Here is a 22,549-nt window from a genome sequence, read left to right on the forward strand (position 1 = left end):
AGTTGGGGGGGGGGGGGCCGCGCTCCAGCGGGATCTGTCCATGGTGCTGAAAGTAGCGTTCTGTTGGGGCTCAGTTGTGCTGAAACAGAGCATTTGTAATTGGGGGCTTCAGGAGGCTGTCCATAGTTTTGAACGAACTGGAAATCTGCTGGCGACCACAGGCCCCATCCAGTGTGCTGCACGCCAAAATATTGGAAAGGAGGGGATGCAAGGGCAGAGTAAAGATGGGGTGGGGAGCTGTCCCTCGAGCTCTAACCTCATTCTCAAACTTGGGGCTCTGTCCACAATGCTGGATCCACCTGTAGTCTGTGGAGAGGAGAGTGGGCTGTCTGCAGTGCTCACTCTCATTGGGCGGGGCGGGAGAGGAAATCGGAAGGTCTGTCCATGGTGCTGAATCCTCGAGCCCGCCCAGGAGAGGTCCTTGAGGCCAAAAGGATGGGTGTCGGAGTTGACGCTGTCCTTCTCCATGGTGCTGAAACCGCGGCAGACCGGGCGTGTCGGGAAGGAGGCCTGAGGAAGGATAGGGGATGAGAGCAGGAAGGAACCCAGCCCTGGCATCAGGGACCTAGCCTCATACTCTCTGTGGGACCTCGGAGAAGCTATGTCTCCGATTTAATGTGCTTCCTCATCTTTTAAATGAGGCCACCGTTCTGCCTTCTTGTCCGTAATGAAGGTCTGTCCCAACAGCCCCAGTAAAACCGTCAGGGAAGAAATCGGAGTCGGAGGATCTCTTAGGAATGGGAGTGGCTTTGTTACCTGCCCGCCCCTCCAACATTTCATCTAGGCCCATCGGTCCGAGGAACAGAGACTTCAGTCCAGAAGGGGGCGATCCAATCCACTGCGTAGGGCCCAGCATCTTTAAGCTAGAAGCAGCCTCAGCAACTGGCCTGCCTCACTCCCATTATGCAGACAGGAAAACTGAGACACAGAAAGGAAAATAACAGTAATATCTATTTAGCTCCTACTGTGAGGACGGCATTATGCCAAGCGCTTTAACATACACGATTCCATAAATCCTCACCAGGACCCCTGCAGGTAACTGCTATTCCCATTTCTCAGATGAAAACTTTGAGGCTCAGACAGGGATAGACACCCGGACACGATCACACAGGGAACTAAAGGCTGCGGCGAGGCTATCAACAGGGCCCCTGTGCCTCAGCCCAGGTTCCTGCCCTACCTCACCCCCACCTCCACCGACCCCCTGACCCCAGCACCACCCTGCTAGCAAAGTTGGGAGTCCCTCGAGCGCGCTGGGTCTGGCGGCAGGTGGATTGGTTTTTCTCCTTATCCCGCTGGATAGTATATCTGCTTCTGAAGCCATTTGTGTTATGCTTTGCGGGTCCTTAGGGGGGCTTCCTCCACCCCATCTCTCTCCCCCATTTGCACTCTCGAGCGGGGGAAGTTGCGGGTACCGCTTTAAAAATCCCAGCCTGGGCAAAACTTTGATGATAAATCAAGCGGCAGATCCCTCCGCCGCCGCCTCCTCTGGGCGGGCGGGAGGGAGTGGGAGGGAGGGGGTGCGGCGGCAACGGCGCCGAGCGGAGTGGCCTTCCGCGGAAGGGAAGAGTCCCGCAGTCGGAGGCGGCCGGCTGGGCGTGCGCTCGCTACCCGCAGCCGGGGCTGGGCCGGAGCCCGGCGAGGGCTGGAGCCAGGGCCGGGCCAGGTTCGGCGGGCGAGGGGCAGCGGCCGGAGCTGGGCAGCCAGGCCGTATCGGGCAGGGAACGGCGGGCGCGGGGTCTGCGGTCTCCTGAGCCCCGATGTGAGGCGGCGGCGCCCCGGCCCGAGCGCGCACCATGGGGGCCCCGCTCGCCGTGGCTCTGGGCGCCCTCCACTACCTGGCACTTTTCCTGCAACTCGGAGGCGCCACGCGGCCCGCCGGCCACGCGCCCTGGGACAACCACGTCTCCGGCCACGGTGAGTTCGGTCACCGCCCCCGCTGACTTCCCCACCAAACCCCACCCCGGGCTGCGCCGCTCCAACTTGGCCGTCCCCAGGGCTGGAACCCTCGCCGGCCCTGGCGGGAGTCCCGTGGCGCCCCCTGCCGGGTCCATGGACCCGCCCCGGCACCCCGGCCACCCCAGCGGAGGAGGGGGCACCCCGTGTGCAACCCGGCTCTCGCGGAGAGCCCCCTACTCCCCAGCACGCTCGCGCCGATACACGCACCTCCAGGACTACACAGATATTCGCTGCCAGGGGCACACTCACTGTTCTCACACTCACAACTCCTGCCCTCACACATCTCCATATACCTTCTCAGATCCCCCTCCTCACTCATAAACACTCACACTTAGCCGGCTGCACACACACACAGGCACTACGGTTGGTGGGCTCACACCCTGCCAGCTGGCACCCAGGCACACACACTCTGCACAACTCTTGCCTGCCTTTCTGCCTGCAGATACACACACACACACACACACACACACACACTTGTGAGCACACTTTGCTCGCCCACTCCTCTCTGCCCATCTGCCTTTCCCTTTTGTGGGCTTAACCCTGCAGCTGCCCTCCTCCCCTCCCACTCCTCACCTGCCCCTTATACCACTGGGAAAGGTGCTGGGGGACAGAAGACCCTGCCTCTTGAGAACTGGTAGTCTAGGGCTGCGACTGCCCCTGCAGGGTGGGTGACGAAGGCTTGGTGGGAGCCCCTCAAAGACATTGGAATAGTTGGGATTGCTGCTTCCAGCCACGAGCATGGAAAGGGAAGAAGGACGCCAGATGCTTCTGTCTGTCTCTGGGGGTGGACAGAAAGCCCCTGCCACCCTTCAATAGGGTGCCCACCCATCCTCATCCTCGGCCCCGAGGACTGAAAGGTGGGAAATCAACTCAGCCACCATGGGAGCCAGGGAGCAAGCAAGCAATCCCACATTGGTTGCCTGAGTGTCAGAAGCTCCTTTCAGCCCCAGAGGAGCCCAAGTTGGCAATGGAGTTGGAGCATCTGAGGCTGGTAGCTGCGGGGCCTCCCCTACCCCTGCAAACCAGGCTCCGGAACGGGGACCAGAGCGTACATGAAAATGGAGACCCTTCTTCCATCCATCCCTTCCCAGTCTGGTGGGGGAAGGCTGCAGCACCAGTGCTGGGCACTGTAGGCTCAGGGCTGAGGGGGGAGGTCTGCACAATGAGCAGAAAACTGTGTGATTTGTTCTGCTGGGGAAGGGGAGGGGAGTAGGTCATCAGAGGAGGCTTTGCTGGGGCCTGATGCCTGAGTGCGATTGTTCCAGGGGGTGTGGGGGCTTCCAAAGCCCTTCTCAGGGCTCTGCTTTTTGGGAACTATGACCCCTGCGCACCCTTCCGCCTCACCACGTTTGGTGTGAGTGCTCTGTGTTTCGTCTCTGCACCCTTCACATCCCTCGTCGGTTTCTACTGACCTGGCTGGAGCACTGGTAAAGAGGGGAAGGGTTATTCTGACCTTCCACTTACAGTTGAAGAAACCAAGGCTCAGAGAGGTGATGGGACTTGCCCAAGGTCACAGTGAGTGCGTGGTTGAGCTGGGACCGGCCACAGGATCTGTTGGGCAAAGACAGAGCTTTTTCCAGGATATTCATCTCCCTGTCAGATTCCCTCCCATTTAAAGGAAACTGGGAATTCCTCCTTCCGCTCCCTCCTCGCTCTGCTCAGTTCCTTGGCACGGTTAGAACTTAGACTAGAAGGGTTTTCCTGAGTTTGTAGTCCCAAGAGATACGAGGACTGGGGCTCTGACGTGTATGGTCATCCTGTCCCCGGAGCATCAGGCCCCAAGGATTTGGGTGCTACTCTGTCATTCCAGAGGCCCCAGGGTGGCCCCCCATAGGAAATCAGGCTTTGCCCTTTGTGTGGTGGTCTCTGCCTGCCCCCTGGTGCCAGGCATGCTTAGGGGCACAGCTCTGCCCCGCCAGCTGTAATGTCACCTCTGAGCCCTGGTCAGGTCCCGCTAAGGCCCAGAGGAGGGGCTAGACAGACAGGACACAGCACTGACTGCAGGGGAACCTGGCTTCTCTTACTGAGCCCCTGTGCAGCTCTGGGCAAGTGGGTCAGCCCTCTGGGGCTCCTGCTCTCCCTCCAGAAACGGGGAGGCCAGGCTGCTCTGCAGGGGCCAGACTGCCTTCTCCCAACATTGCCAGGTTCAAAGTCACCAAGTAGTGGATGCCGAGGAGCCCCCACGGCTGCCCCTCTGCTGGGCCAAGCGCCCGGCCACGGGAAGGCTTTGGAGCCACTCACTTAATCACAAAAAGAAACTGTTATTAATGATAGTGAGACGCGGCGAATAAGTGGGTCATGTCTAATAAGCCATTTGTGTTCAGGAGGAGAATACCAATTTGATAAAAGCTGTGTGTGCTGAAAAAGCCCAGAAATTGCTGTTTAGCAGATTGGAGCCTGATCGTTTCATTATTCCTGGGCTCCGCGTGTCCTCAGCTGATTCCAGAAATGTGGCCGGGTTAGGGAGGTGTCTCTGTGTCTGGGGGTGCAGATGGGAGGCTGGAAGTGGGGGCTCCTCCTCCGGAGCCCATGGACCCCAACCACGTGGGGGCTCCTCAGCTCTCCAGCTCTGAGCCCAGACCAGCCGCCAGGCTCACGCCTTGCCCCCTCCCACCCGCCCACCTGCCCGCCCGGGACTTGTCACAGGGAGAGCCCGTGGTCGGACGGGTAGGCAAGGACATCTGTCTCGCTTCCCATCTCCCTGCTACCTCCACTCAGCCCACTTCGCAGAGGGCCTTTTAAAGACGTGAGAAGTGAATGGGGAGTGAAAGGTGCATGCCTCTTGGAGAGGCATAAGGGGCTGGGAGGCTGGGGTCATGCTGGTCCATGTACGTACCTACTGGTACTCAATTAATGGCAGCTGTTTTGATTATTCCTTACGAGAAAGGGTCAGCTCATTGCCATCAGCACAGCAGAGGTGAGGCGGTGGGATGTGGAGCTAGCATTTATGAACCGCCTACTGTGTGCTAGGTGCTGCCAGACCTTAGTGTGAACTCACTGAGCTGATGTTATTCACGCAAGGCTGCTGTTGGGCATATGAGGATACTGAGGTTCAGAGAGGGAGCCAGTGACTTGCCCAAGGTCGCTGAGTCTGTACAGAGAGCTGGAGAGCTGCGCCTGCCTCCTCCAGGACGACCTCGAGGCAGGCTTGGCCAGTCAGGTGACAGGACTTCTTCCTTCTGCACAGCCAGCCCTATCTCAGCGCTCCCTTCCAGCTCCCCGGAGAACTGGTAAAGCCGTGGGTGCCACCAAGGGGAACCGGCAGCTTAGAAAGGTGACAGACGGGATCTTGCTGCGGCCACAGGCAAATTAGAAAAAGACAGCTGGGCTGGGCTCCTTCTCTAGTACTTTCTCCAGATCTTGGCCGGGGCAGGGGGCTGGAAGACAGGACCTTTGCGAGGATCTTTGCAGACCCCCTGACTTGCAATCACCAGGGAATTTGTCAAAATGCAGATCCCAGGGTCCCCCCACCCAGACCCATTGGCCAAAATGATTGTTGATGAGACCCTGGAATCTGCATTTTCATAAGCTCCCCCGGATGATGCCCGTGCAGCCTGGAGTTTGGGGGCCACTGCCTTAAGCCCTCAGCTGGGCCTGATGACACGTGTAGAAACGGGACATTGTCTGGCGCCAGGGGTTGCTGGGTTGGTTTGGTTTGGCAAGACAGGCAGGGGGCCAAGCTGGAGCAGGCATGTGGACCCCGAGATGAGCCCCAGGAAGCCTTACACTGCAGCAAACATCCGTCCTCCCACCCCCGCCTGGCCACACACACACACACACACCTAGGCCAGTACCTTCAATTATTAATACACCCCAATGCAGACACAGATCCTGGCTTGGCCCGGCGCTTTGTCCATTGAGTGATTCACTGTCCTGAGGTTCTCTCCGTTGCCAGGAGGGAGCAGCGGGGTGCTGAGGCAGGGGCGGGCGCCACCGGGCCATTTGGCAAACAGCCGGTGCACTGAAAACCCACCCCTGGCATTCTCTCATTCTTTACCGAACTGTGGGTTTCTCGCCATCAATAAGCTGGCGAGTTTGGTGGCGGGGAGATGGAGAAAATTGAGTGCTGTCTTCCGAAGGTTATGATGTTAAAAATGTGTTCGCATTGTCCTGGGTGTTGGTGATTATTCTATCAATTACGCCCGTAAACACTCGGCCTTGGGCTGAGGGTTCCCGGCCTCCTGTGGGGAATTGGCCCTCACGAGCGGTTTTCCCCGAGTCCTTCACACCAATTGGTTTTGACACCTTGCCTATCAGCGGCTCCGGCGGCCTTTTCCCGAAGCAACGGGAGCCGTGGGCGGCCAGCAGGACAGGAATTCGGCTCATCTCCACGGTGACATGGTGACACGGTGACAGCAGGGGAGTTGGGGGATGTCTCATGGTGACAAAAAGGGGGCAGGGGCAGGGGTGAGGGCGAGGGGTCAGCCACCGAGACAGGAGATGGAGGGCAGGACCCAGGCCATGGGCAAGGGTTCATTTGCCCAAGTTGCCGGAGAGGTCAGTGCTTGGCTTTTGGGGTCACCTTACCCAACTCTGTGAAAATAAGGTGAGAAATATATGGAGGCACGTGTCGGCTGAGTGTCGTGCCAGGGCCTTAAATGGTGTTGTCTCCTTTGACCCCCACAAGACCCTGCAGAGGAGGGCACTTTCCCCGGCCCAGGGCATTTCTGAGGGAACTGAGTCTCGGTGAGGTTAAAAGGCTTGCCCAAGGTCACTCACCTAGCAAGTGTTGGAGCCTGGATTTGATCCCAGGAACGTGACTCCAGAGCCCAGGCTCACAATGGCGTTGAGTCCCAGAGAGGAGGAGGGAGAAGTCAAAGGTCTGAATGCTAAAACTTGTGTGTATTCCAAGTTAATGTGGTTTTAAACATTCACATAATTTTTTTTAAAGATTTTATTTATTTATTCGACAGAGATAGAGACAGCCAGCGAGAGAGGGAACACAAGCAGGGGGAGTGGGAGAGGAAGAAGCAGGCTCCCAGCAGAGGAGCCTGATGTGGGGCTCGATCCCAGAACGCCAGGATCACGCCCTGAGCCGAAGGCAGATGCTCAACCGCTGTGCCACCCAGGCGCCCCTAAACATTCACATAATTTTAATTTTGTAAGGAATCCATGTTTTCAGAAGAATGATCACAAGATCGGAGCCCCTCCCCCAGCCTTACTGACCAGTACAAGGACATCCCGGGGTGGGCAAGGCTGACTTCACCTTACAGTGGGTGGACCCAGGCCCAGCACCTTGCAGTACATATGGGATGCTATGACCCTGAGGGTAATGGGGGGCCAGGGTGTGTCCTCCTCTCCCCAACCCTGGTGAGGCGAGACTCTTCTATCAGAAAAAGGGGTCGTGATCTCACTGGGGGAAGAAATTGACTCCTCTACCTGCTGATGAGCCAGAGGTCCCTCTGGCACCTGCTGCTGTGGGGGAAGGCAGGTGGGGCTGGGGAGGCAGAGGGGCTGAGGCTCCTCTAGGACCCCCTCCCCACAACCGGGCCCCCTCCTCTTCCTGGAAGTCAGCAGAGGAGTCTCCGGGACTCAGCCCCGTCACGCCCAGTGGAAACCCCTCTGCAAGAACCCACAAGACTCTCAGCAGGATTGGGTCCTACCTGAGAGATGGTTTTAGGCAGAACTCAGCCAAACCTCTTACATTTTAATACTTATGCATTTATTTTAATGTGGATTGGAAAAATAAACCCAGCGCATCAAAACTGTGATTTCACAGATATGATTGCTTAGGGTGAGACTAACGGGGATATTAAAAAATAGTGGGTTAGTTTACAGGAAAACATTAAGGACAGAACAGTGAGGGTGGCCCACAGGCAGGTGTGTGTGTAGGAATGACTGGACGTGGGGGCTGTTGGCCCAGGGGCTGCCCCAACCTCCTTGTACTCTGTACCGTCATCGGGAGCTGCTGGCCTGACAGAGGCTGCTGTCAGCTGTTGGAAGCGACCATTCATTTATTCCTTCATTCATTCAATAAATAGCGCTCGAGCACCTGCCATGTACCAGGCTCTTTTAGCCACTGGGGACGTATCAGTGAAGAAGACAGATAAGGTTCTTGCTCAGACAACTAAACCTATAAAAAATATATAAGTATAAATTGTGAAGAGTGAAGAAGCAGAGATGGTGTTCCGCCCGGAAAAGGCACTCCTGAGGCAGCGAGGGCATCCAGTAGTGAGCTCCCTGTCACACCAGAGATGCAAGCCGGAGCCAACCATTTATGAGCTGGGCTGTTATGGAGGGAATCCCTGCTTTATTTCCCCAAGGAGCACAGACTGGTGAAGTGGACAGACAAGTCAGAACAGCGCACGGTTCCTACGATCTGTCACACAGCGATTTAGTGACGGGCCCCGGTGGGTGGGGCTCCCAACTCCGAGGATGCCTGGCCCCCCACCCAGGGCACATGGCAGGGGTGAGGGCTTTTGCTGTCTCTTGTGTGGGGAGGTGGGAGCAGTGGCTCCCTCGTGACGTCATTTCAGCTCCGAGTTAAAGTGCCCGAGCTCGGGCGAGAGAAGTAGACCCTGAGCCTTGATTCAGCCTCCCGCTGCCCCTGCCTTGCTGGGTGGCTTGGCAGCTCCCTGCCCTGCTCTGGGCCTCAGCAACCCCCAACAATGGCGAGTTCTCCTAGGCTCTAAGCCTCTAGAATCCTTCCATCTGTGGCCCTTTCCTTTGTCCTCCAGGCGGCAGGTGGAGGGAGCCTGTGGCGCCGTGGAATTCTGTCCGGCACCTGGCGCTGGGGGTCGGGACCCAGACGCCAGACAGCATTCATGGAGCATTTTCTCTGTGCTGGTCATCTCCCTCACCTCCTCCCTCCAGCCTCACACACCCCATGCGGAGGATGCTCCCATTTTACAGACGGGGACAGGGAGGCCTCGGGGGGGGGGGGTGCCGGGACCCGCCTGGGGCCACCCAGCTGTTGAATGGCAGAGCCAGGCTTGAGCGCAGTTGTGGGGCTGCAGGGCTGGAGTTCTCCACCGCTCCTCTGTCCTGGTGCTGGCTGCCAAGCCCAGTGGGTGTGTGGACAGTTGCGTTGTTCTGGAGCGGCACCCTGGCTTCACTGGGTTCTCTCGGGGTCCAGGATGCCAAAATGCTGGGGAGGCCTGGGTCTGGCTGCACGAGCACGGTCTGAGAGCCTAGGCTCCGGGATGCGAGCCCAGCGCTGTCAGTGGGGGTGGCGGGACCTTGGGGGGACGCATGGGGCTCTGGGTGCACCTGCCTGCGTGTTCGGCCGGTGCTGGTGTTTTTGCCTGAGTGTGTGGCTGGCGTGCGTGTGTTTAGGTGTTTGTTCGTGTGCCGTGGAGGAGCTATGGGTGGGAAGGAGCCCGGGGGGTTGTGTAGCGTCCCGGCCGAGGGAGCCTGGCTGTGCCCTCGGTGCCGTGGTCTCGGCGTGCATACCAGCCTCCCCAGCCCCTCCAAGCGGGTGCCCTTGGGACGCGAGGCCTAGAGGCTCTGGGAGCATCTGGAAGGTTAGAGCTGGAGCTGGGCTGGGGGGGCTTGCTCAGAGTTATTAATTAGGGAGCTGGCAGTGCCCATCTGTGGCAAGTGCTCTGCCTGCCCTCTCTCCACTCGCTCTCTCCCCGGGTTGGACGCGCTCTCTCTCTCTCTTTCAAACTCTCTCCATCTTTCTTTGTCCCTTGCCCTATGTCTGCTGCATCCATCTCCCTCCCTGTCCTCGTCTCCCCACCTCCCCCTCTCTGTCCTCACACTTACACACGCACGCACGCACACACGCACACACACACACCCCTCTCTCCAGGTGACACCTCGGGATCACACACGCCTCTATCCTGTGTGTCATCGTGACCCCCATGCAGAGCAGGCTCTCGAGTAATGTCAGGTGAATGAACGAAGTGGAGGAATTAAGGACCAAGTGCTGGCGGCACAAGGGGCGCTGACGCTGGTCTAGACTCCTGGTCTAGACTCGTGGCTCCTAATTTTCTTGGCAGTCGTCGTCCTCGGGAGCATCTGATGAAAACTGGATCATTGCCTCAGGAAAATGCCACATCATTTGGGTTCGTTCCAGCGGGTCTGGTGAGGCCCCCAGAGCTCACCTGTGGCGCCGGGGGAAGCAGCCTTCATTTCACGGGGGAGGAAACTGAGGCCCAGAGAGGAGCCAGGCCTGGCTGCAGGATGCAGGGCCTGTGTTCAGCAGAGCACTCCCCCCCACTCCTCCGCAGCCCTCCCATGTGACGCGGGGACCTCGGGAACAGGCTTCCCTCTCCTTCCCCAGTAAGCTCTTGTGAGTGCCTTCAGCGGGTGGGCACGGGGGAGAGGTCAGGGAGGACAGCAGACCAGGGATGTGAGCCCTGGAAGTGGCCCAGGCCAGTGAACTCTCCTGAGGGGGTCTCTCCCCTCTCCCACCAGAGTGGACTGTGTCCTGGTGCAGTCAGGAAGACTTCCTGGGGGAAGTGGGCTGCTGGTATTCAGGGCCTGCAGGGGCTGAGAGAGGACTCCAGAGGCCGAAGGAGCCTTCCCTGACTGCCTGGGTGTGGCAGGGGCCTCATCCGGAGAGTTGTGCGTGCGTGTGTGTGTGTGTGTGTGTGTGTGTGTATCAGGCAAAGCAGGCTGCAGAGCTCGGTTTGACCCCAGCCACCTGGAGGTTTCCGATGGGGAAGGCTTGGGGTGTAGCCGGCATGCAGGTGGGCCCGGCCATGTGACTGACTTGGAGGCTGGGGGGGCCAACAGAGCCAGAGCGGGAGAGGCTGCTTCCTGGACTTGGGCCAAGTTTTCGGGCTCGCAGGACTCTGGGACTGGCCGCAGCGGCCAGGGGCGTGTCGGAAACCTAGGCTGGGCAGGAGATGGGAGCCGGGCGTGCGTGCGTGTGTGCACGTGTGTGTGCAGGTGTGTGTCTATGCTGCTTCCTTTCTAATGCTTGCACATACCAGGCTCCCTCCTCAGGAGCCTTCGGCCAGCGATTTCGTCTGCCTGGCAGGCTCTCCCCCTACCTCTCCCGCCCTCTGGCTCTCCCCTTCCTGCTCCATGAACCTCCTCACCCTCCGAGCCTGGCCACGGTCACCCCAGCAGGCACCCCAGGCACCCATCCACGAGCCCATCTCGCAGAGGAGGAGACAGGCTTCGGAGGTGCGGCAGGCTGGGGGACCAGACCTCGTTCGAAGCGAGGGAGCAGAACCCAAACTTTGTCCCCCAGCCTGGCGTGCTAAGGTTGTAGGGGATGGTGCTGGCCTGGGCTTTGGGGTCAGACACCTTTTGGCTCAAATCCCAGCCCCCATTCAGGCTCTCTGCACCTCGCGAGCCAACTCGGGGTGGGGGGTCTTGACTGAAGCCCCTTTCTCACAGTCCTCAGGCTTGGTTCCCGGCCCAGGGCAGGCGAGGTGAGAGCAGATTGCAGGGTGTCTGTTTTGCTTTGTGAGGTTTTAAAAAAATTATTTCCTGCCTCAGAGGCGGCAACAATTAGGGCTGGCTCACTGGGGAGCTGTTCTCCGCCTGTCATTGGCCCCAGGAAAGGGTCCCTAATGGAGGCCCGGCGGCCAGAGTGCATGGTAGTGGAAATTGAGCTCCGAACAACCCCACACTAATGGTCTCCTGGCAGGCAGGGGAGAGGAGGGGGAGGGCAGGCTGGCTGACAGCTGATGGAGGGCCCCTGGGGCAGGGGCCCTGAGACACACCAGCTGGTCTCCTCATGTCCCCAGAGACCCCAGCGGTGGTCCCGAACTCCAGGTAGGCACTGGGAGTCCAGAGTCCCATCCTGGCGCAGCTGCTGTCCGTTAAATCCCCTCCCAGACAGAGGGAACAGTAAGAGCAAAGGGCCTGGGGTGGGCAGAACCCTTCAGCTGAGGATTCTCTGGTTCTAGAATAGTCCTTGTATTTCCAAAGCTAGGCCAGTCTAGACGGCTGGGTGAGGGAGAGGGAGGTGGGAACCTTGGGGAAAGAGGAGCTGGAGCAAGGCCATCCTTGAGAGCCCTTGTGACAAGCAACCCAATCATCACCAGCCTAATAACGCTCCACGGCGCCCACTAGGGGCCGGACGTTTACAGGCATGTGCGATGGTGTTGCGTCCCACAATACCCACTTTACAGATGAGGACACTGAAGCTGAGCGATTTGCCCACCACAAGGAGGTACGGTTGGGGTTCACATCAGGGCCAGCCTGACTCCAGAGCTCCTATATTTACCGCTGCTGGATTTCCCAGATGCGTGGGGCAGGCGTGGGAGGGCCAGGGCAGGGGCAGGCACTAGGTCCCACACCAGATCCCGGGGAGACGGCATGGCTGTCGGAGTCTGCCTCAGTTTCTCACTTCCTATTTGTCTCTGCACCTGGCTTTCTCTCCCCTTCTGCTCTGGTCTTCATGGCCCTGGAGCTTGCTGGCCCCATGCTTGGTGCCTCCCGCCTCTCTCACTTGTGTTCTCTTCTCAGTGGACCTGGGGACGCTCCTTTCTGGGCTCCGAGGCAGCTCCCCACCCTGTGGCTGATGAAGCCTCCCCCTGCTTCCCCCTTTCACCCCCTCTCTGCCTCTGGCAGGCAGCAAGGATGGTGCATGCCTGGGCTTTGGGGTCAGACTCTTGGGCTCAAATCCTGACCTCGCTCAAGCCCTCCGATCCTGACTTCTCTGTTTGTGCAATGGGCTCACCCCGCTGGCTTTGCAGGCTACGCAGGTGAGGAGGCAAAGACTTGCTACGTGCACGAACATCAGGATGTCTGTTTGCCTTCCCCTGTGCCCGGCTCCCCCGTTCTGGTTCCTGCCCTGTCCCTGGCTCCCTGCACATTCCCACACTTGCCTCCCTCCCTCCCAACCCTTTCCCTCCCTGTGGCCCAGATGTGTGGGAAGAGGAGGCGGGAATTCCACTGGGGAAACCTGCTCAACTCCTACAATCCTGCAAGTGCCAGAATATTTTCACTCTCCTTAAATCTCCCTAGATTTGTAATTCCACTGCTGTCTCCCTCAATATAAGCCCGTGGCCTTGGGAGGCACCCTGCCCCCAGCAGCAGGCGCCAGCACGGCCCGCCCAGCGGTGTCGGGGCTGCCGGGCGGGGGGGCTGGGCAAGTCCCCGCTCTCTCTGTGCCTCAGTTTCTTCATCTGCAAGAAGAGGAGAGTGAGCGTGGCTGCTTCCCAGGTTGTTTGGGGATCTGGTGAGAGATTTTATCTGATGAAAGAGTGTCTCTATAAAACGAATGCAATCTGATATATGCAGCAGTGTGGACGGACCTCGAAAACATGCTAAGTGACAAAGCCGGTCCCCAAAGACCGCGTATTATATTCTCCCATGTGTGGGAACTTTCCAGAAGAGCTAATCCAGAGACTGAATGTAGATTGGTGGTTGCCAGGGGTTGGGAGAATGGAGCATAACTGCTTAATGGGCGCAGGGTTTCCCTCTGGGGGGATGAAAATGCGTGGGCACTAGACAGAGGTGGGGGACACACCATTGTGAACGCGCTCGCGGCCACCGGCCCGGGCACGTTAGAATGGTGGATTTTGTGATTGTGAGTTTTGCTTCAATTACAAGCTGAGTACAAAGGACAGGTCTCTATAGCACGTCCTCTGTGCCAGATCGTCCACTTCACTTGATAAATGTCAACACACTTGATCCTAACAGCAACCTCGTGAGGTAGCTGTTAACCATCGCCCCCATTTTACAGATGAGCAAACCGAGGCACTGCATCACCCGGCACTTGCACACAGTAAGTGTTAAAAATGTTAGCTATTTGAAGTTTTTAAAAGATTTTATTTATTTATTTGAGAGAGGAAGAGAGAGAGCATGAGAGGGGGGAGGGTCAGAGGGAGAAGCAGGCTCCCCACTGAGCAGGGAGCCCGATGCGAGACTCGATCCTGGGACTCCAATATCATGACCTGAGCCGAAGGCAGCCGCTTATCCGACAGCCACCCAGGCGCCCAGCTGCTTGAATTTTTATTGGTCAGGGCTGCCCTCCTTCCCAGTCAGCGGGGCTGGTCAGGGACCCCCCCCCCACCTGGACACGTGTCCTTGTGTGTGTGTGTGTGTGTGTGTGTGTGTGTGTGTGTGTGTGTAGCCCAGCGGTGAGTGGCTGCCACCAGGGAAGGGCAGGCGAGGAGGCTCTACTGTGTCCCACACCCGGAAACAGACTTTCACCTGCATTTGTTCATTTCATCCTCACAATGAACCATGTGGAAACTGGCGCTCAGAGAAGTGAAGCAACTTACACGAAGCCACACAGCAAGTCAGGGCAGAGCTGCAGCTTGCGTGGCCGCGTGTAAATCCTAGGCTTCACTACCCCACCACCCCCCACGCCCCGCCGCTTCCTCCTGGTTCGCCTCCCCATTAGCCAACACATCAATACTCCCGGGCTGAGCCAGGGCTGAGAGCCTGAGGCGGCAGAGACAAAGGCGGCCTCTGACTGCATCCAGCAGAGGGCCCTGGACTGGGGGGTCGGCCCTACGCGGCAGAGTGAACAGTTCCCCACAAGGGGCAACGTTCCTTTGATGTTCTCCTATGTCATTCAAAATTCATGAATTCTGTATTCTATTCCATAATATATTCATGTTTGTTTTAATACAAAAATAATGTTCTTTCCCCATTTTGGGGGAGGGAAATCCATGCCTCAGGAGGGCGCTTCCCTGGTTGGAGCAGCAAGGACCAGGAGGGCATCTGCCCGTCCTTTCTTTGTTCACTCCTCCTGCAAGCGGGCCGTCTTCGGGCCTCCTCGGGCCTGAAGTGGGTGTCAGTCCTCTCCACGTGCAGGACGCAGGGAGCCTGCGGGCAAATCAGACAGGAAGGCGGCTGGCAGGATCGGTAGGGGTGTGACAGGTGAGTGGCCAGGAGGCTCCAGTCCCCGGGCCTCTGCAAGCCGGGGCTGAGTGGGTGGGGACGAGGTCTGAGGTGGGAGAGGGTCAGGGGCCGAGGAAGCCAGAGCTGGTTGGTGACTTTGGCGGAGGTGGCTGCCCGCGGGCCCGCCCCTCAAGCCTTTCTGACCGAGAAGAGTCTCCGTCTGGTCCTGCTCTGAATTGGATGCATAGCCAGCCTCCCCGGTTCCTGCGAGAAAATGGACACTGAGGCCCGTAGCCTTCAGCAGGCCGCCTTCCCTGCCCAGAATTTACAGACGCTGTGCGGTTCTCCGAGTGTTTATTTTTACAGTTACCCTCTATTTATGGCAAGTGATGCTGATTTTCCGTTTATGGCGGCAATAAAAGTCTCCTTTTAAGCTGAATTTATTTAAGTAAAAAGGGAAAGGTGCTTTGAAAATAAATATTAAGTAAATAATAATGCAGGTGCTTCAGGGATCCTGCGGAAATGGTGAGGATGGTCCCCGAAAGGTTGGACTGTGGGACTCTCTCTCGGGCATGCCCTTTCCTGTTCGGAGCTCCTCCTAACTGTGCCAGCTCCAGCCAGCCTTCCAGTCCAAGCGTGGCCCACCTCCCAGAAGCCCTCCCCGAGTCCAGGCAGATGTGGGCCTGCCTTCGTCTTCCCTGACACTTGCGCCTCCGTCCTGAGCTTCTGAGTGGGAGGGGGACCGCGATTCATGGCTGTGTGAATGGTGCACACCGTGAACAACTGTACATGGCGATATGGGCTCAGTCCCAGCCGCTGTCCAAACAGTAGTCACTGGTCTGTGTGTCTTCCCTTCCTGTGGACTCTGGGCCCCTTGAGGGCCAGGGCCTGACCAGAGCATCCTGGAAAGCCCAGCACAGGGAAGGGTCCATGAAGGTTGAGCTCCTTGATTCCTTTTTCGGGGAGGACTTGAGCTCCTACTACTGCCCAGGCTGCCATCTTCCCACTAAGGCGCACTGCGATTCCCTGAGCTTTTGCGTAAACCACCTTCTTGCCTTCTTGAGAAGAGGAAAACTTGTCCACTTTAAGATCAGACAACATGCATCGACTCACACCTCGGTGGCTCTTGCTGCACACAGCTGGCCCGCGGCCAGGGGCCACCCAGGGGGAAACAAAGAACCCTCCCCTGAGCCCCGCCCGTCCCAGAGCAGACACTGCACCCGTCCCCGGGGAGGAGAGGGCTCTGGCTGGCGCCTGCCCAGCTCCTTCTACGAAGCCAGGCTTCTCAGTCCCTGGGGGCTTTAAATTCAGTTTATCTGGGTTTTCGTCTTCGGGACATTGTACGTCTCCTGATTTCAGGGGCAAGGTGAGATTCGCGGATGAGCTGCGGCTTCATCAAACACTCCCTCTGCAGCCTTTCCCCTGTTCTGCCTCCCAGCCATGAGCCTAGGTGGCCACGGGCCTTCCTGACCCTGTGCCACGCTCGCTTGCAGCCCTGGACCCCGCTGAGCTGGGCACAGACTTTCTGGAAATGACCCCCAAGGAGTCACACTGTGTAGAGCTGAAGGGGCAGGGAGCTGAGGGAGGAGGAAGGTTCTGCCTGGGAGAGTCTTTGGTCAGCCTTGGGGCTGACATCTGGCTTTGTCCCTTCATATTGTGTGACGTCAGACAGCTACACTCCCTCTCTGAACTGTGGTCCGTCCCTCTGTGGGATGGGGCTGGCCATGAAGAGTACCACCTCTTCAAGTCCTTGGGTCCTGTGCCCAGGCCTGGAGGGGTTTGCTTCCTGCAGTCCCAGGGCGGCCCCCAGGTTCTCTGAGCTTTGTTTCCCAAGCCGCAGGAAGAGGCTCAGGTCTGGACGGAGGGGGTGGGCGGGGGGAGCTGCAGGGGCCCTTACGTGGACCCGCCCTACTTCCTGTCTTCATCACAGCAGCACGGGCGCAGAAGGGGGGAGACTTTGCACTCTGGGGTCCCAAGGGCTGAGTCTGAATCCCAGCTCCTCAAAGGCCTGGGTCCCAGTCCCACCTCCTGGCCCTGACCTGCAGTGAAGCTCGGTGAGCCTCAGTTTCCCCACCTGTAGTAAAGAGTAAAAGACCCCTGACCTGCGGGCTCGCTCTGGGGACTATGCGGGATCAGACACAGCAGCTGCCTGGCGCCTTGTGGGGCCTCCGGAGAGGAAGGGGAGCCCGCAGATGGGTGCTGCTGGCCCGTGGGCCTCGTGGGTGCAGAGAGCTGCCTGCGAGGCCGCCACAGCCCTTCCTGGCCCTGCTGGCCTGTGTTTATTGCCCCATTTCATTCCCGGTCACATTTCATATGACAACTTTATGGGCCCTCTCAGGCGGCCTCTGGCTCGCGTGTCAGTTTGGCAGGGCGCCTGTGGGCCAGGCTGGGCTTGGGCAGCCAGCGGTCAGGAGGGCTGGAAGGAGGGGGTGGGGAGGGCTCCGGCCCACTCAGGGCCTCCCAGGATGCTTGTGTCCGCATTGTCCATTTTCTGTCCCTATCTCTGCTCTTGTAGGCACAGTTCCCCCCTGAAACTCCCTTCTGACACATACTAGGTGCCCAGTAAATGAACGACGTCTGTCTCCCTTGGTTTTTTTCTTACAGTTTCAGGAAGTCCTCTGGGTTTCTGTCTGACTTTCTCCCTTCATGCGTTCATTCACTCGTTCAGCACACGCCTAACAGAGCCTCCTGTGGGCCTGCCCCATGTTGGGCAGTGCCGGTGGAGCTGGCGGGGCCCCCAGGCCAGGGGAGACACAGACCTCTTAGTGTCCGTCATAGGACACGCTCCAGTGGGGCAATCAGGGGCCCCAAGGAGGGCTTCCACCGCAGCCTGGGCAGGGAAGGCATCTCCAGGCACAGGGCCACCTGTGAGCCGGGACTTGGGGAACTGTGCCCCAGGGGGACACATAGAAGTGTCTGGGAGAGGCAGGAGGGGCCACACACTTGGGGTCCGGCAGAGCCAGAGCTGCAGACTTCGGATGCCTGGCCCGAGAGCCTGACTCTGGCTCCGAGAGCTGGCAGTTTCCCATTGGGCACCCCGAGTGTGAGGGTTTCCTGGAGCTCCCAGGTGGCCCGGAGCCGAGAGGACGGGCTCCTTTGTCTGTGTTCTGCCAGAGCCACCGTGTACGTCTGGTGTCACAGCAGCTAGCGTTCAGCGAACACCTACTGCATGTCTGGTGTGCCTGGTATCCTTCTAGCGGCCAGGACAAGCGGTCAACAAAGCAGGCTCCCGTCTCCGGCCTTTGCGGGGCTGACACTCCGGGTGGGAGAGGGACAGCAAGTGAGAGAAGCCGGAGAGAACGTGTTAGTGTAAGTGGTAAGGAAAAACCATGAAGGAGAGAAGAGGGGGACAGACGGGGTAGGGAAGACTCAACCAGTGACCCTGGAGTGGAGACTTGAGTGCGGTGTATACCGCCTCCCCGCCCAGTGCACATGGGGGCTGGGGAGTGCTCCCGGCACAAAGTCCAGGGAGAGTCTTGTGTGAAAGCCACTGCTGCGGCCGGGAAGCTACAGGAGGCTGTGAAAAAAATTTGTGTTAAAATGTATACAACATCAAATCTACCACTGTCACCATTTCTAGACATACAGTTCGGCGGCGTCAGAGACGTTCGGATTGCCGTGCACCCATCCCCCATCCCCACCATCCGTCTCTAGAACTTTGGCATCTTCCCCAGCTGAGGCTCTGCTCCCACCCATGTAGTGCTCCCCACCCCCATCCTCCTCTCCCCGCGCCCCAGGCAGCCACCCTTCTGCCTTCTGTCTGAGTTTGGCTGCTCCGGCGGCCTCGTGCAAGTGGAATCCTTTCGCTCCCAGCTTATTTCACCCCGAGTCACGTCCTCCAGGTTCATCCATGTTGGAGCCCAGGGCGGAATTTCCCTCCTTTTAAGGCTGAATAATATTCCCTTGTGTGGAGAGACCACATTTTGTGTATCCGTTCATCACTGGAGCAGGCCATGACGCAGGAGGACCTAGCAAGAGATGGGCTGAGTGGGGACCAAGGGGTCGGCGGGGCTACATTGGTTCTCTCTGCTCTGGTTCTGCCTTGGTTCCCCCTGACAAAGAGCTGATCCTTCTACTGGTCCTGAAGCGGAGCCTGCTCTCACTCTGGCAGAGACTGATGGGTGGCCTGGGGTCCAGTCCTTGCACGCTTCCTGGAGGAGGCAGCCTCAAACCAGAGATTCGAAGATTAGAGATTAGAAGGGCAAGGAAGGCTGTGCAGAGGGAGAGAGGAGATCTGGGGCTGGATCAGAGGGTCTGGGCTGGGGGGTCTTGCTTCAGGCGTGGAAGGAGCTGGGGGCTGGGCTGAGGCTGTGTCTGGTGGACAAGTCCCCTGAGGCCTGCCTGTGTGTCCCTGGCTGCTGGGGGGGGGGCAGGGGGTTGTTGGGAGCCAATGAGGAAGGAGCGGAGGTACAGGACTGACGGATGAGGTTACACGCGGCCCAGGTGGTTACACGCGGCCCAGCGAAGTAGAGACGCTGTACCCATCACCTAATCGGATGGGGCTACGAGGAAGTGTCTTTAAAATCCTTCTGGAGATGACAGATGTTGAGCCAGAGCGTGAGCGAAGGGAGCGCTTCTTGTCAAGCACCTACTACGTGCCAGGCGTGACGCATGCGTTGCCTTGTGTCATCCCCCCCCTTCTGTCATATAAAGAACTGAGGTTCAGAGAGGCAAAGGGGCTTGTCCAGGTCACACAGCTACAGCTGGAGAGTAGAAGAAACAGGATTCGAACCCAGGCCTGAAGGCAAAGCCCTAGATATGGTATCGAACCAGGGCCTGGAAAGTTAGGAAGGAGGTCAGGCCCTGATGGTGAAGGGCAGACAAGATCTTCCAGGTCCTCCTCTGCCTTTCCCAGAAGCCAAACCCACTGACTCAGGCCAGGGCCCCAGAACTATTTTCTGCATATCGTGCCCCGATAACCAAGCTGGGGGTTAATGACTACATTGCTCCCCCAATTAAAAGCAGAAAGGAAGAAGAGGTTGCATTCAATCAAGCCCCTTTCTCCTTCTCCCGCAGAATCCTAATTTGTGGACACCAGTTTTAATTGTCTTCCCAGCGAGCCCAGCCCTGCTCAGGCCCTGGGGCAGAACGCAATTGCATCCTTCTCAAAAATCTATAATTATACCAGCCTCCCCGGAGCCCAGCTGTGAAGAGTTACCTGAGCAGGGAGGGAAGGCGTAGGACAGGAGGAAGTCAAGGAGAAGAGATGGATGTTATGTCCCAGACTCAGCAGGGATGCTAACTGGAGATGGGGGGGTCTGGGTGGCTGGAGGGAAGGACATGGGGGAGGGGTCAGGAAGAGGGGCTGCAGGAGCCAGGTCTAGAAGTTATGGGCTCCACTCTCCAGTGCTCTGAAACTGGGTTCAAATGTAACCGCTTTCTTGGTGGCTTTGAGCAAGTCCTTAACCTCTCTGGGCCTCAGCTTCCCCACCTGAACAATGGGGATAATAATGATCCTTCCCCCACAGCATCATGGGGGAGCAAATGTCCGTGAAGAGCTTAGCACAGTGCCTGGCGCGAGGCAAGTACTCTGTGTTTCTTAGATGGTATTACTGCACCTGAGTCATCATCACAGTGCGGACCGCCTGCCAGCTTCTGGTGTCGATGTGGTATCCTGTCTCGCAGAGCTGGGACAGTGAGCAAGAACCTCTTGCCGGTTAGAGCTGCCTGATTGAGGGGAGGTGTGAGGAAGTGAGCTCCCCATCTCTGGAGGTGTGTAAGTGGGATGCAGACATGTGGCACCTGCTGGCTGAACTTTTCCTGATAATTGAGACCAAATCCTTATGGGGGCTGATGGAACCCTGGGTCTTGGTCACAACTGCTGGTGAGACCCAGGTTCAAAACCCAGCTCTGTGTGAACTTGGGCAAGTCCTGTCTCCTTTCTGAGCCTCATTTTCCTCATCTGTCAAAAGGGGGTGACTGGGGCGCCTGGGTGGCTCAGTCGTTAAGTGTCTGCCTTCGGCTCAGGGTGTGATCCCGGCGTTCTGGGATCAAGCCCTGCATTGGGCTCCTCCGCTGGGAGCCTGCTTCTTCCTCTCCCTCTCCCCTGCTTGTGTTCCCTCTCTCACTGGCTGTCTCTCTCTCTGTGTCAAATAAATAAATAAAATCTTTAAAAAATAAAAGGGGGGGTGAGTGGATTAGAGAGTATCAAGACAGCGCCTGCGTGGTGCTAGGCGTGTAGTAGGTGCTTCATAAACGGTCCAGATTCTTCTTAAAAACGACAGTGCTCTCTGGGTGTCCCTCCTCCTTGTCTTGGCTCACACCATTCCTAGTCTCCTTGCCTCTGCCTGCCAGGACGCACCCATCTCAGGGCCCAGCTGACATACTCCTCCTCCCCCAAGTAGCAGTGACCCCTCCCCTCCCAGTGCCCGGGACACCGCTGTTAGGACCTACATCACTGTCTCCCTCAGATTGTCTAAGCTGGTGGGGTTCTCGGACCATCAGCACTGACCCCCATTGTACAGAGGAGCAAGCCGAGGCTCAGAGAAGGGGAGAGAGGCTCCCCAGGCCACACAGCATGTCTGTTCGCAGAAACAGGCTCAGTCCTCCCCCGTGGTTCCAGCCCCCTGCCCCGGGTGCTCACCTGCATACGCTGCTTCTCCATCAGGGGCTCCTTGGGACAGGGCTGGGGACAGGGAGACCCAGGTTATGCATGCAAATGCCCAGAACTTCATTTCCCCACTTGTCTTGCAGGCACATTGCCCCTGTCGCCACTGAGGTTGGAGACAACGGGATCCTGGGGGACCTTTCCATCCCACCTAGGCAGATCCTGGAAGGGTCCGAGGGGATCAGAGAGACCCTGGGACCAGAGTCCACTGTGGGGGCGGGGGAGCTGATGGCTGACCCCACAGGTGACTCACCTGGTTCCATGAGTTCGTGCAGCCAGATTTCCATCCCTCCTCCTCCCCAAAGCCCTTCCCCACTCTTGGTTCCGGACCATCTCCCTACCTGGGGCTGGGTGTCAGGGAGCACAATACCTCCTTTGAGAAGTCTCCCCTGATTGCCTCAGGCTGGGTGAAATGCCTTCTTTGTGCCTCCCAACCTTTGCACGCCCCAGCCTGCCCCATAGGACCGTGCAAGGTTGGCCATCTTAGACTGTTACTTTTTAAGAAAGACCTCTGCAACCAGAAAGAGTTTAAATACTCAGGGAAAAACATGGCCTTGGGAATCAGACGGGCTTGGGTTCAAATCCAGGCTCTGCTGTGTGGCCTTGGAAAGGTCACTGCCCTGCACTGGGCCTTGGCTGCCTCCTTTGAGCAGTGGGGACATGTGATGGGGAGGGGAGATTCACCTGCCAGGATGCCCCCACCCGTGATAGCTGAGCACCGGGAATGTGGCTTGTCGAAATTGAGATGTACTGTAATCGTGTCAAATTCATGCTGGATTTCTAAGACTTAGCACAAAAGCAAATGTAAAATATCTCATTAATCATTTCTATTACATGTTAAAATAATTTTTTTGATATCTTGGGTTAAATAAAATACATGATTAAAATTAATTTCATCTGTTTAAAAAATTTTTTTTTAACTTTTTAAATGTGGCTACTGGAAAATGGCGATTTCCATGTGTGCCTCACACCCCTGGCTTGGGTTCTGTTTCTGTTGGACAGCGCCCTCTAGAGGACCATTACAGGGATGGGGGAGGGGACAGGTGCGGGGGGCGGGGCGGGGGGGGGGTCATCCCCCAAGTGTGTTATGGAGGTAGACGGCCTGGTCAAAGACTCAGCGCCTGGGGCCTGACCTTGCTGTCGCCTGGCTGCTGTCTAACCCCAGGCCAGACCCTGCTCCCTCTGAGCCTTTCTTGCTGCATCAGTAAAAACAACCCGTGGGCCAGGATTGGGTTTTCAGTTTGAGGGTGCCTGTGGGCAGGGGAGACTGAGCTAGGGTGGATGGAG

The 22,549-nt window shown here is 57.9% G+C and overlaps 1 protein-coding gene across 1 annotated transcript in view; it reads left to right on the top strand.

Moving 5' to 3' along the window:
- Positions 1-1,793: 1,793 nt before the first annotated feature.
- VSTM2L (V-set and transmembrane domain containing 2 like) overlaps positions 1,794-22,549 on the top strand; it is a 35,691-nt gene continuing 14,935 nt past the window's right edge. Inside the window, exon 1 of the mRNA XM_040637838.1 lies at positions 1,794-1,914. Within this exon, the coding sequence (XP_040493772.1) occupies positions 1,794-1,914 (121 nt within the window). The remainder of the gene's footprint in view (positions 1,915-22,549) is intronic.

Source organism: Ursus maritimus, unplaced genomic scaffold (assembly GCF_017311325.1).
Source record: "Ursus maritimus isolate PB19 unplaced genomic scaffold, ASM1731132v1 scaffold_22, whole genome shotgun sequence".
Lineage (NCBI taxonomy): Eukaryota > Metazoa > Chordata > Mammalia > Carnivora > Ursidae > Ursus > Ursus maritimus.